Source organism: Lottia gigantea, assembly GCF_000327385.1.
Source record: "Lottia gigantea unplaced genomic scaffold LOTGIsca_51, whole genome shotgun sequence".
Lineage (NCBI taxonomy): Eukaryota > Metazoa > Mollusca > Gastropoda > Lottiidae > Lottia > Lottia gigantea.
Window position 1 is genome coordinate 1,388,869 of NW_008709752.1, and position 14,258 is coordinate 1,403,126.

The 14,258-nt window shown below is 33.1% G+C and overlaps 1 protein-coding gene across 1 annotated transcript in view; it reads right to left on the reverse strand.

The window, feature by feature from the left end:
* Positions 1–1,465: 1,465 nt before the first annotated feature.
* Positions 1,466–14,258, reverse strand: part of LOTGIDRAFT_165458 (hypothetical protein) — a gene marked incomplete at both ends in the record, with an annotated part of 14,051 nt that continues 1,258 nt past the window's right edge. Inside the window, 13 exons of the mRNA XM_009062472.1 lie at positions 1,466–1,684; positions 2,229–2,355; positions 2,617–2,920; positions 3,328–3,460; positions 3,560–3,679; positions 4,110–4,250; positions 4,669–4,873; positions 5,186–5,318; positions 5,623–5,697; positions 5,899–6,009; positions 6,335–6,475; positions 7,113–7,283; positions 8,852–8,941. Coding sequence (XP_009060720.1) covers positions 1,466–1,684; positions 2,229–2,355; positions 2,617–2,920; positions 3,328–3,460; positions 3,560–3,679; positions 4,110–4,250; positions 4,669–4,873; positions 5,186–5,318; positions 5,623–5,697; positions 5,899–6,009; positions 6,335–6,475; positions 7,113–7,283; positions 8,852–8,941 — 1,970 coding nt within the window. The remainder of the gene's footprint in view (positions 1,685–2,228; positions 2,356–2,616; positions 2,921–3,327; positions 3,461–3,559; positions 3,680–4,109; positions 4,251–4,668; positions 4,874–5,185; positions 5,319–5,622; positions 5,698–5,898; positions 6,010–6,334; positions 6,476–7,112; positions 7,284–8,851; positions 8,942–14,258) is intronic.

Here is a 14,258-nt window from a genome sequence, read left to right on the forward strand (position 1 = left end):
ACCTTCATTATGTGTGCTGTAAATTCAAATCCCAGAGATTCATATTTTTGTTATAAAATTCACTTCCTTTATCTACCCACAGTTTTTCTGGATGTCGGTTAGATTGTTTCATAATCGTTTCAAATGCGTGTTTGACTGATAATCCTGTTTTGTTTTTCAAAAGAATAACCCATACATATCTCGTATATAAATCTATAACTGTTAAGCAATATTTAAATCCTCTTTCGACTGGCATATGAATTAAATCGGCTGACCATATTTCATCTTTTTCTAACACTTTAACTTTTAAAAAGTTTTTAGTTTTTATAAATTCTTTATGAATTTCATCCGCAAATCCCATGCCTAATTTGATCTTTGCTTTTAACAGTTTAATTATTAATGCTCTTTGCATTCTCTCTTTGAAAGTTGGATTTGGAATATTTTCAAGTTCGATTATCATTTGTCTGTCTTTGTTTCTGTATAGTATGTCGCAGCGGCGTCAACTCTATTGACTGATTCTTCCCCTGGTTTATCGTTTTCGTCTAATCGCAGATCTAACCTAGTACCTGGACCAGTGTAATTATGACCGGGAAGATGTTTTTCTCCGGGATATTTCGCCCATGGAAATCCAGGAAGAGAACCCAATGATTTTTGTATATCTCCTGAACCGAAATAAGTTTTTGGAGCGTGAGCGACTATCATTTTTATCCTATAACTTTAAAACCTTTTCCTATTAGTTGTAATTCTTTCAACTCGTCAGATTGTTTCACTGCGTCGCTTATACTCTTTCCGGCTTGCGCAATTGAGCCGACGGCTTTCGCTCCGGTTGAAATGAACTATTGTTTTAACTAGAGAAAATAATGAAGAAAGGATACCGTCGCCCGAATAATCTTCGAATCTGTGTTGTTCGTGTTTTAGAATTAAACTCATCCTATTTTTAAATGAGTTAATTTAACGAAGAAATTGTGTTTCCAAAAAGAGTTATCTCCCTTAAAAATAATATTACTTAAAACGAGGCTATTAAAAAATGTTGTTATTTTTATATAAGGGTATTTTTAATATGCTTTTTTTTGATGAAATGTAGGAAATTGATTGAAGGTGTTTTTAGTGTAAGAAATGTAGGGAGTTTAGGGTGTAATAATTTATAGGGAGTTTAGGTCTTTTTAAGTGTAAGAATTTATGAAATGAAGGGTGTTTAGGTTTCTAGTATATGAAATGGTAAGTCGGCATATGGTAAAAGGGGGTGTAGTGTACATACATTGGATGTTCAATTTGGTAAAAAAATTTTTTGGTAAACAGGTAAATGGTAAAATGGCATAAGGTAATGTACACATACTACTACCAACAAAGGTTTTAATAATTCCATTATCGAGTCTATTGCCCCTGCTCGGCCCACTCACTGACGTTTCCTAAAAACACCACTGCATCTAATGTGTTTAGTATATGTGATGAAATTGTAAATTCTACGTACCTTGTATGTGAGTGTCTAATATAATTTAGCATTATTCATAACATAAACTTCAATATAATAATCATAATCATGTACACCTTGATGTTTTCCTTGAATCAATCCAGTCCCTTCATCTAATGATACACCAGGTTTAACTTGAAAATGTTGAAGATAACAACCAACAGCAGGTGTACAATAACAATAACAAGATCCTCGGGGTGAATTTTGATATTTCTCTTCACATTCTTTACGAGTCTAAAATAAAACATTGAAGACGTGCTGTTAGTTTTAATAACAATGATTTTGGACTTTTTAAAACATTCGTTAAATTTTGTAAGAGCTCCAGATTTTTAACTCCTATTTTTTTAAAACGTTATTATTATTGTGTTCTGCACGTTTGGGATTCATAGAATCAACCGACAGTGCACTACAACATGTTTGAAAAGGGTTAAGAGTGCATTCTACGTGTATCACAAAAAGTAGGTATAGTCAGAATTCCAAATTTTGAAAGGAATAGAATGGACAATTTTAATACGATATATCCGTTTCTGTGCCATTCGATTGAGGCCAGAATTTGAACAAGACAAACCAGTACCAGTCGAATGCCACCACAATTAGAAGTAAATACTATTTGATAGGATAGTGACCAAAGGTAAGTCAAAGTATAAAATACGATTACTAGGCGCAGATACAGATTTTAATCAAGCTGGCAAATTTTGAAATATGTACTAAGGCAAGTCAACGTGTATAATATAATTCAATGAAGTCTAGTCTAGCTGACCTATTTTTAATAACCAACCTGTGCTTCGCCTTGTACTGGTATATGTTGTGAACCATGTAATATAACATCACCAGTAAAATTATCATAAAGTTTCCACTCCACTGTTTCTAATCCACTGTGTAGATCATAAGCTATCCATTCTATTCTGTTCATAAGCAGAATTCAGAATACATGTATTATACCTGAGTCTGTGATAATGTTTTAGAAATATGTCTCATGTATTTTCTACCATATATATATGGTGCTTACTATAAATACGGTCACATGAATAATGCACCATTTATGATAAAGAGCGATTATGATGTTTTCTTCGCTTTAAGAGAGGAATGTTCTTAGCGTGAGACTCAATTCCAAGAAATAACAGTTAGGTTCACTAAGCTGTCAAGATAATTCAAATATTACTTACACAAGTTTATCGAAATCTTGAAATCCATGTACAGCTAAATCTACTTTATCTCCTTTAGTTAACCATAGATCTTTTATAACAGGTGGCGACATATCAAAATATACTGTGGTGGATTCTTCCAGGTAGAAATCTACTATATCATAAGCTCTTATATAAAATTTAACAGTGTCGCCATCTTGTAATGTAGGAGAAATTGTTATAGATTGGTTCAAGTTACCAGTAGTAGTAAAATCAGTATCTGTTGGTTGAATGGTAGAACCTCCTTGGTCATCTATCCCATAATATGTTTCATAACGTACTATTCCTACAAATATTAAAATGCAGTCATACATATAAATCATTACCTCCCAAATCGGCATTTAAAATATTATGCTAGCGTCTTTCTAAATAACCGTTTGTACTGATTAGCCAAATCAATGGCTTACTATAAATTTCCGTATAATACATACATTATTTATGTCACTAACCATCTTTATATACAGGTGTTTTTATCTGTTTTGTCATTGTTATATTTTGATCTATAGTGTCATTTTTTATCTATTGTGTTCATACCTTTATAGTTTTGAATTAAGACGTCATAATTTTATCGTATTCAGGTGCTATATAGCCTGTTTTGGCTGATTCACCTAAATGCATTTCAATTCAGAAAGATACAATTCACTCTTGGAATTAGTAATTGTCTGATTTAACGAAGTAAAAAGTAAAGCATACCTTGAACATTATCAATGTGTTTTTTTGTTCTTATTCCATAATGATCATCATATTCTGGATCTAGACCATGATAATCCTGGATTCCAGCTAGATATTTACCATTATGATGTTTAGTATTAATATACCTATTTTCCTAGTCAATAGTAACAGGACCATGATTTTGTTGCCAAAGGTAGTTAGTAGAAGGTGATGCTGACGTGGTTTTTAAATTAGTATTAGGAACAGTTGATACCTGACTGTTATCATCGAATATCAAACATCGTCTAGCAAGTCTAATATTACCAGCTTTATCTACTGCAGCAAGTATAACAGAATATACACCTGGTACTGTTAAATTAAATTGTTGGCTCTTCTGTTAATAAAAAGAAAAAATGTGGATTTAATGATCTAATAAATTTTCTATTGGTAATATTCATAGAATATAGACATAATCCTTGTAAGACATTTTGTATCACAGCACGCTAAGAAACAACTGTTATTTCTTAATAAGGACATAGGTAAAGAGCCAATATATATAGATGTAATACTTCCAAATAAGATAGCGAGCCGCGGTGGCTCAGTGCCGCTGTCCTTGCATAATTTCCCTCATTGTAGCCTGCATGACGTTGCCCAGATTCATTAGCCCATATGGTACAGAAAAGTAGGATATACAAATCCATTCATTTAATTTCATTTCCAAATATGATAGATACTAGAAAGAATAGTACGTCACTGCTGTCATATTAAGGATAAGGTTATGGAGGATAAAATTACATGTATACATGATCAATTATTATACCTACCAATGTAGTTTCCGTGTCGAATATTCGTTTGTCTATAATTAGTTCATTTCCTACCGACTTCATGCTGAATATTTCTAATTCATATTTAGCTATACCAGAATCTTCGCCAATCCAACCGTCCCAATAAACCGTATTTTCTACCTATAAAAAATAAATATCGAACAAATATTTTCTGAATTTCTATATGGATGCTGATCAGATGTGTGTAGGCTACGTTTAAACTGCAGCCAACCTACACGATTTGAGATATTCACTTCATTAATGTAGATACAACAAAATATCTAATCAAGGAAATGGTTGTCTATATATTTGATTACAATCTGACCAATTTCATCATTATCACTTTTTAGACAAAATTTCAACGTCGCTATTTCTATTTGTACTCGGTTGTAACATTTCAGTATATTGTTAGTAATATATCAACATTGAGGAAATTATCATTGCAGATGATGTCGCACGTGATGTAACACAGTTACTGCTTTTTTTTGCTCAACTTTGCCTCCACCCACCCGTTTATCGTCAGTTCAATATAATAATAATTTGTGGTTTCTCTGTTCACCTTCTTAGTTATGTCAATATCAGTTAACATGGTAAGTTTACAATTGTCGACAGGTTGACAATGGTACGGTGGTACATTGTCAAATTTAATCTCAAATGCACGTGACAGTGAGTTTGGTGTGTAGTAGTAGGTGTTGTAGACATTTCTTTCTAAATTTTTTATCTTCACAAATCCTCCAATAGTTGTTGTTATTTTGAAAGACAGTCTGAAAAAAATGTTAAGAAATATTATAAGTCAGTATTCAATGGTTACGGTGTGGGGTACTAGCACTGTTGGCGTGCTGAGGATATGATTTACGCGAGCGATTCTTAACATTAGTTTACATAAATTACTTAATGTCAGACGTTTCTTGTTGTTGTCAAATTTTTAAAAAAAATATTTCGATATAAGTGAGTATTTTTCTCCTTAGCTACATAATAGCTGCAGAACATTAGAAACAAAGGCAAAAAAATGTCTGACCAGACATTGATTAACGGAATTGTCTTGTTTTATTCATACAAGGTAAGTGATCACTTACTGTTCTAGATGTTGGAAGGGAACCGGGAATGTACGTTTTATGGTTTTAGTACAATCCAATAAACCTTGATTAGGATTATCTTTCCTGATGGTGGTACAACTGACGGTCTGTGTTTTGACTCCATTTCGGCCATCTGCAGTATAAAATTAATTAATTAATGTTCGCGTAAGTCTATCATGGAACTCGGATCTCTTTCCTTCAAGCCCACGTCATAATCTCATGGCGAATGAAAATAAGTATATATATACAATTTGAAACTAAAACCTACACTTTGTGAACCTTATACTTCCTTCAATAATACCAACTTTATAATCCACGACAAATGGTGGACGTATAGGATTTGGTTTATAGTAGTTTGATTGAAAAGAGTAATATAGATTTGGGTTTCATTATATTGGTCCAGGTTATAGGTTGTGGAGAACCAGCTCCAAAATCACCAGGAGCATCAACAGTTTCTCCATTATCAGCACTTAATGTCACTTGATTGTATAAAATATCAGGGATAGCAGTAACTAAAACGAGAATAAATAACCTCAATATGAAATTACATAAGTAAGCAAGTCAGAAAATGAATACCAAATTAGTATTACTAAATTTACAAAACACACATTAATTGTTGGAAAGGTGATAGATAAATGTAAGATTCCACTTCAAAGATCATAAAAAGTTTAGGTGCTGATTAAATATCACACATATTATACTAATACACTCACTTCTATTACAATGAGTTCCAGTAAAGCCAACAGAACAATAACAATTTGAAAACAGCTCATCTCGACATGTACCGGGATAACATCTACTGTCTGGTCTCCATGAACACGACTCTATAAATAAAATAAGATAAAACCCTAACATTGTATTAAATATCTATGAATGGGGTTGTCAAGTGTACATCTATTGCATCATAAATCTTAAGATTAAAATATACTGAAGGACTCTTGAACCTGACATTGTAAAACCAACATGAGACTTTGACATGCCGTTTTCAAATAGGTTAAATGTCAATTCTAGATTGTAAGAATTACTTGCTTGCTTGGTATCACTACAATGTGAAAACATACTACAAATTATTCGATGTCATTTTTGCAGCGCTATGAAAACAAACAAATTACTCACTATTACACGTTCTTTTAATACCGGACAACTTACTTATACACAATCTTTTATCCGTCGATATAATATAAGCTCGATACCACGATTTATCTGCTACCAATCCTTCACATCTCCGACATCTCTGGTTAGTTTTAGTTGTACAATATTCCAGATCACAGTTATTGATAGGTGAACAGACTGAAATATATCATTAGTTTTAGTTGTACAATATTCCAGATCACAGTTATTGATAGGTGAACAGACTGAAATATATCATTAGTTTTAGTTGTACAATATTCCAGATCACAGTTATTGATAGGTGAACAGACTGAAATATATCATTAGTTTTAGTTGTACAATATTCTAGATCACAGTTATTAACAGCAGAACAGACTGAAATAAAATAGCAGTTATAATTGTACAATGTTCCACGGCATGACCTTGTTATCTTTGTATTAATTGTATCCCGCATCGAATTCCGTATCTCGTCTATTTGCAGCTTTAGATAGACTTTTAATATTTTGTCAGGCGACCAGGAAGTTAAGAAGGGAGCAATCTTATACGAAACTACTTTTCGTTAAGCGAAGTTTTGTAATCTTCATTAATTACATTTTATAACGAAACGCCGTGTAACTGCTAACAGTGTATTGACAATTCTTATTTTGGGTTTCATTTTGCGTTTCAGATCGTTACTTCTTATGTTTTTCAAATCCATTCAAGGGCAATACTCATCACATTTATGGTTGAATGTTTATTATACTTTTGTAGATTTTAACTTGCGTTTTAAGAATTTCGGATTCATTAAACAGATATAGAACAAATAATTATTACTTACTATTACAAAATGAACCAGCTGAATAAAACCCTTCCTGTTTACATTCACATACATTAGGTCGAATACATTTTCCCACACTATTCTTAACTGTGGTTTTATCAGGCAAAACAATGTGGGAGTTGGGAAAATTTTCATTGCAGGCTCTTGAATCAGACCTTCCTCTACAAATTGCTGAAATGAAGACAATAATAAACAGTAATCATGTCAATTCTTGAATGGCATTGGCATTTTATTTTTATTTTTAATTGACAGGACGCTGGAAATTCATTGTATTCTGTCGTCAGAACAAAATGAATGACACAATTTTATTCGACGGAAGAGAAAAATTTGAATTGTTCATCAGGACATTTTAAGTCATTTTTTGATAGGTTCGGATATTTTTTTAATAATTTTAACCCATTTTCTCATTTCAAATCACGCGAAACAATGCTTGTAACATTAATTAAACCTCTTAATCGTTTGTAACACAAACGACCATTACAAATCATTAAGGTATTGTTACCTTTGTTACAACTTGTACCCGTCCAACCAATACAACATTTTTTTTCAGTATAATATACCGTCCTGCATAATAAATTGAAATACAATGTACAGTATTAATTATACAACCTTGTATTCAATTATGGTGGCTCACATACGACATATTTTACTTCTTATTTCTAATTAAAAACTTTATTTTTCACCAAGGTGATATTCCAGAAAATTGAATTAATATCTTTTTAACGCCATTCTTTACAAGATGGAGGCTGGTCATATGGACTTAAAATTTCTTAAATTAAATATTCGTTGAATTATCACCTGGGTGGAAGTCTTATATAGGTGAAAACGAAAGTTTTTATTTCAAAATAAAAAGTGAAATATGTCGTCGTAAATTGTCTGTATTTTAAAGATAATTTCATAAACGTATTTGCAATTTTTCTATTCGATATTTCTTTACATGTAGTTAACAAAATAGCAATGAATTTGTCTCGGACCGAAAGGTTAATATTATACCTTTTTGGCTTGTGTAGTTTACTTTCAAACCTTGAAACAATACCGAAAGCATTTTTTTAAAATTCAAAAATTCGTAAATGCGTTGCGCACTTATCTCTTTTTTGAATTTGTGATAGATAGATATCCAGTACCTTTTAATTCCTTCGGGTCTTTTTAAAAAAAAATTCTGTTCAGGTGTAGCACGTCTATTTTAAATTTACATTTACTAAATGAAAGGTCCTTATGTGGTCTCTTTTTAGCGAGGAGGGTTGTTAAAGTCTTGGCGAGTATAGGTCAATAACCCAATTAATCAAGTTCCATAGCTAAAAGAACCTCAAGTCATATAAGACCGACTCCAGTAATTCTTATATGCTACGAATGTAGACCTTGCTATTTTTAGACTTCCTGTTGTCCTTCATTGACTAATTTTTGGTCTAGATTTGGAATTTGATGTCTGAAATTGCATTTTCTTTCAGATTTTGTGAGATAACGAGAGATTTACAAGCGGAAGAATGTTTCTAAAAATAGTGGTTTTGTCAATTGGGTGTTGATATCCGGTAGTGATCTACTTTCAATTTCAAAATTTTCATGGTCATCATACATTGAATTTTTTATGAGACAATAAGTATTGGTTAGGCTTTCACTCGACATATTGGAAAGTTTTCAACAAGATCTCTGGAAAAAGTTATGTAACATGGAAACAGTTGGTAAATTAATAACTGGAGTGTGTTTTTCATCGAATACAGTAAAAGAAAACTGAACTTTACCGTGTTTTGGTGCATTTAAACCAATTAAAAAGCTTCCAACAATTTGTTGTGTATGTTTCTTGTCTCTGCCTCCGTATTGAACAATAAGCACTGGAAAATGGAAATAATGTTAACGATAAAAAAAGAGGTTGCAGGTAAAGCACACACTGTAAAGGTTTTTAAAGTTTTATAACTAGGTTAAAATTGAAAGTTTTGACCAGCATTGTGATAGTTTACCTTCATATGAAGAAATCATTCGTTTCATAGGCGTACTGTATTTTTCGGCGGATTTTCTTAACTTATGAAACTTTACTAACTTTTTTCTCTCAGTTGAAACACAGTTAATATCTAGAAAGGCGATCATGACTTAGGGACAGTCATTATAGAGCAGCCGCTAACCCACACAGTACCAATTATGGAGTAGGGCATATAATGACTCGGACGTCTGCCGGGGACCCCTGCTGTGTTTGGCCCCTGGGGGCCCCGAAATGAGACACAAAATTACGCCATATAAAACAGAAGATCGGTACAACACACAGTGCATTTCTATGATATTGTTTTTATCTTCTTGCATCGTTGTATTTTTATTTATTGTGTTTATGCTTTTTTTAGCTTTCCTTCAGAAGTTTTTTTTATCGTGTTCAGGTGCTATATTTTGGAGCTGTGCACCTTAATTTCATTTCATTTACATCACCCTGGGCTAAAATGGATCACGTCAGACACACTGTCTGCCGCGTTTGTCCCGCCAGACAACCAAAAGCATGTTTTTTCGACACATCTCCAGGACTGAAGAATGGTCAATGCCAGACAAATGACCTGCTGCATTGTGCCCGCTAGACATGCACAAAAGTTGACCCACCCAGTGATATAGACAAATTGACCTTGATAGAACATCAAAGCTGATGATTGAATATGCTTTTGAATGAAATTAGAGGGGGGGGGGTGGAGACGTGCAGTCTAATATATTCAAATTATATTAAAAGACTCACACTTCAGAAGCCACGACCTACACTAACCAATGCAGTTTATGTTTTAAGGGATCTAACCTTTGGAATAGCCTACCTTCAAGTCTTCAAGTTTTGAACAATCTCAAAACATTTTATAAAAATATTTCAGTGTACATCTCAAAAATTAAAGGGAGCCGCTTGCTCGCTGACCTGAAGGTCACCGGCATAGGTCGAGATAAAAACTTCGGGTTTTTCAACCCGGTTTCTCCCTGTCAGTGATGCATGTAAGAAGGGCTGACATGAAAAAAGCGTCTAGTCTTTCGGATGGGACAATAAACCGTTAGTTGAATATTTATATGTTTCAACATAGCCGAAGATTGTTTGAGACGTAGCCTCTCAAATAAATATATATTTTTACGAGCATACAATAAAAAATGTTTTTTCGTAAAACTGGAAAAAAAAGTCCCAATATTCGAAACAGAAATAAAGTATTAGAATAAAGAAGAGGACCCACACATTATATGGGTTAGGGACAATTCAGACCAAAGACGACCTCGGACCAATGTGAAAGAAAGCTCGAACAACATTTTTAAACGCCCACATTGTTGAGTGTATATTGGCGTCACCCACAATTGCTGGTGAACATTCACAATTTTTAAAATTTTTAATAAATACCCAAGGACGGACCCTTTTGAAAATATAAAACTATTTAATCTAAATTATTTCCTTTGTTCCTGACTTGAAAACGCGTTCAACTATTAGCCCGTAACTAAACCTTGTGAAATTGTTTATTAGCCCTATAGAATAGGCTATTGAATATCTTATTACTATTTTTATTACTTTGTTATTGCCCTTATTCTCAAAACGCATTTCAGTTTTATCTTGTAAACACTTTAGAAGGCACAATTATTGATCGATTTTGACAAAACCTGATGAATACTTATCTAAAATAAGCCATATTTAAATTGAATGAGAAAAGCGTTAAGCTTTTAGTTTCGGTTTTTAAAACAGTTTCAATCCCAGTTTCAAAAAAGCTATGATAATTTTTACTTGCTTTCTGCAAATGTTCCCTTTCATTTGAGTGTCTAAGACTGATATATTGCATGATTTTAAATAGATGGCACATCTTATGCTAAACAACAAATATAATCAACGTGCCTGGATGCTCTGGTTTGTACTCCACCTAATTTATTTTTTAGTTTTGCAACTAGAAAGTTAACTTGCCTTAAAACCAATGGAATCAACAAAATTCCTAAGAACAGTCCATATTGTAACACAGAGGTAATCTTCATTTTAAGACATTAACCATTAAGGTGCAGATATTCCTGTCTACCTGTTAAAGTCTTTTGACGAAGTGATCATTTATCACTGAATTGAAGTGTACACACCCACATGAAGAGATTCTATTCATAAACACAACCAGGAAGTTTTCAAAAAGAATGCGTAAACCTCATTGGATACACTTGAAACTTGTGTCATTAAAATTGAAAGGGACTTGTTTTGACTTATTCTTGATCTAAATTATGCATTTGCCAAAACTCTTTAAAAATAGGAAAATGAACTGACATTATGTTATATGTTAATTTTATAGCCGAAAGAAGACATTGATCTTTACACAAAATATACCTTAATGTGTTTTAATGTTCAAACCATGTCACGACATCTGATGTAAAGAGCTTTGTGTCAAGATTGTCATTTAACATGTGTTAAGACATAAACGATTTGTAACGGACCTGAGATTGTAAATAAAGGAGATAAATATTTTGTATTTCATATTTGTATGATATCATGACGATTAGTCTCTGGGTGTGACCTTCAACGTTTTTAGACAGACAATGAAATGATCAGAAGAAAATGCTGTATAATACACACAGAAACGTGTAAAATGGGTGAACAAATGAAAATTAGTGTCAACCGGAAAATTGCATGAATTTCGCTGCAATGCAATGATTCATGGCCTCTGACTACAACTGACGGACTTCAATCTGAAAATACTTGCAAAAATTACAAAATATGTCATATTCCTTTGATTGTATAAAAAATGAAAAAAAATGCGCCTTCAGGGACCAATTTTTATACACTTTTTAATGTTGCACTTTCGGTTTCACAAAAAATGTTTTAATTTTACATTCATTTGTGAGAAAGACACAATCGACTAGTGCAATGCTGCTCCATTTATGGGCTTATAATCAGCCGTGGGAACAGAAATATATTTACTCTTTCTAAATGATCATGAAATTGAGTGAAGTTGGGTCACCCGCAAAAACACCACTAAAACTGGTTTTTTCGAATTCCAAAGTTTTTTTTCTGTTTGTTGGTATCGAAATTATCCATCTTAAACACACTTATGCATTTGTGTATATTTGTTCAAAGTTTTATACTTACTAGTTACTATTTTCCTTTTTCAAGACTCTTATTCGGTTTCATCAATGTAATTTGTTTGTTAAATTTTGTGTTTCGTTGTCCATAAGGGGTTGGCTATCGATGAGTATCGGGATTTGACCTAAAAGCTCAGTTGTGTTGCCTATCTCTGTGTCGTTTTTAAATGAAGATTTTGTTATTATCAATATCATTAAACATTACATTATAAAGTGCGAAACGTTTTTTTTTAAATAGAAAACATGTGTAAGGTAAGAAAGGTTGCTGAGCACAAAACGTCCCCATTCTCAACGAAGGTAACGAAAATACTCGAGTGAACAAAGCTATAATAAATAAATAGATAAATGAATCACATGTCGGTGGCATGTCAGCTGTGCCGGACTGCATTGCCGACAGGGGAGAGGGGTAATAGTAAGGTTTAGCGACTGATGTGTCAATACTGAGCCCCACATATCGAAATAACAGAGCAAGATAGAGTTCGCCGAGCTAACCCGACTCAAGTGTTGACTTGTATCTGATTGTAAATTGTATGATACGGGTACATCCGAAACATAGTTATAAGATCAATATAATTCACCTTCTAAATGCCCTAACATAGTTACCATAGTGCAGATTATTCCCTGGCTACGACACCGAAAAGAGCTTATGAGAGGTCGGCGTTTTACATTAATTCAACTTTGATAACATGCATTTATGAAAAGACAAATCAAATATGTATTATCATATAATTTTATTATCAAATTTGTGTGTCTTTATCTTCAATCGAAGACATGCACAAACACTTTATTTTCCACTTATAAATACCTTTGCATAGCAAATTGTATTCCCTGGATACGTCAATGAATGGAGCATGTGGGAGGTCAGCGTTTCGACGATAATTTAAGTTTGATAGAATGCATTTATGTAAAGAGTATAAAGAATGCAATCCGACATGCATTGAGATCTTATGAATAGGTAGTAGTCTGAATTCGCATTTTCGCTTTTGGCGGAGGTTAGGTCGTGTCAACAGATTAAATATTCCAATGGAAATCCCAATTCGTCATTCGTCATAAGGCTAAGTAGATTTTTCTCACTTTGTTTACAATTTTCACCTCTCAATGTCGTTTGTTTTGTATTTAACTTGGTTTCATACAATTCATATTGATAATAAGTTTCAAAGCGTCGAAAGATACTCCCATTAAAAGACAAAAAACAATTATAAACTGTGAAAAAAACCTGACTTCAACTGACATGTAAAAAGTTTTCAATTTCAAAGCTTGATTGAAGACTTCTTTCCTCTCCCTAAAAATTTCCGTTCGAAAATACCAACTCCCTAGGAATGCAGAAACACTAATCATGGCCGAAGATAATTGTACTTTTAGAAAACGGCATCTCTGTGAAACGACAACCTTGAACAGAGCCTCGGAATACTGAAATAAGGAACCTTCTTCAGATTTCAACCGATTATAATCTCGGTATGTTAGTACAAATGACGACGTCTCGCTTTCTCCGACTGCTCCAATAGGTCATTTTCAATCTTGATATCTGCGAATTGACTCTGGATGAAAGAAAAAAATACATATATCGTATGCGTTTAGATAGCAAATCTTTAGCCACCCCACTATGTCGACATCAAAGAGTTATAATATAATTATTATATATGAGCCGCATGAATCGGTACGATTTTACAATTCTGTGTCAATGGTATAGCATTAACCAAGTTGAAAATTCATATTTCAAAAACAGAAAGGAGAACATGGAAAATGCAGTCACCGACATAATCTCCACTCACATGTAAATCTACAAAGAAATGACATGGTGCGCTTTACTTTAATTCACAATTAAACTCGACAAAGTTGGGTGGCTAAAGGCTAACGATAGATGTGGTCACATAATTCTATGTTGAAAAATAAAATATTTATTTAGTTTTCGGGGAAGGGAGGGTTTGATTCTCCCAAATGTACAGGCCTAGGGTGGAGCAGACACTTTATTTAGAAATTAGGATTATGGGTCTTGATATTGGGTCTTCTTCTGTTCTTATTCTGATCTGAAATTAGAAAAAATAACTCGCCCAATGGGCGAGAAGTATAGTATCTGTTATGTGCTGATTGTTTTTAGTTTAC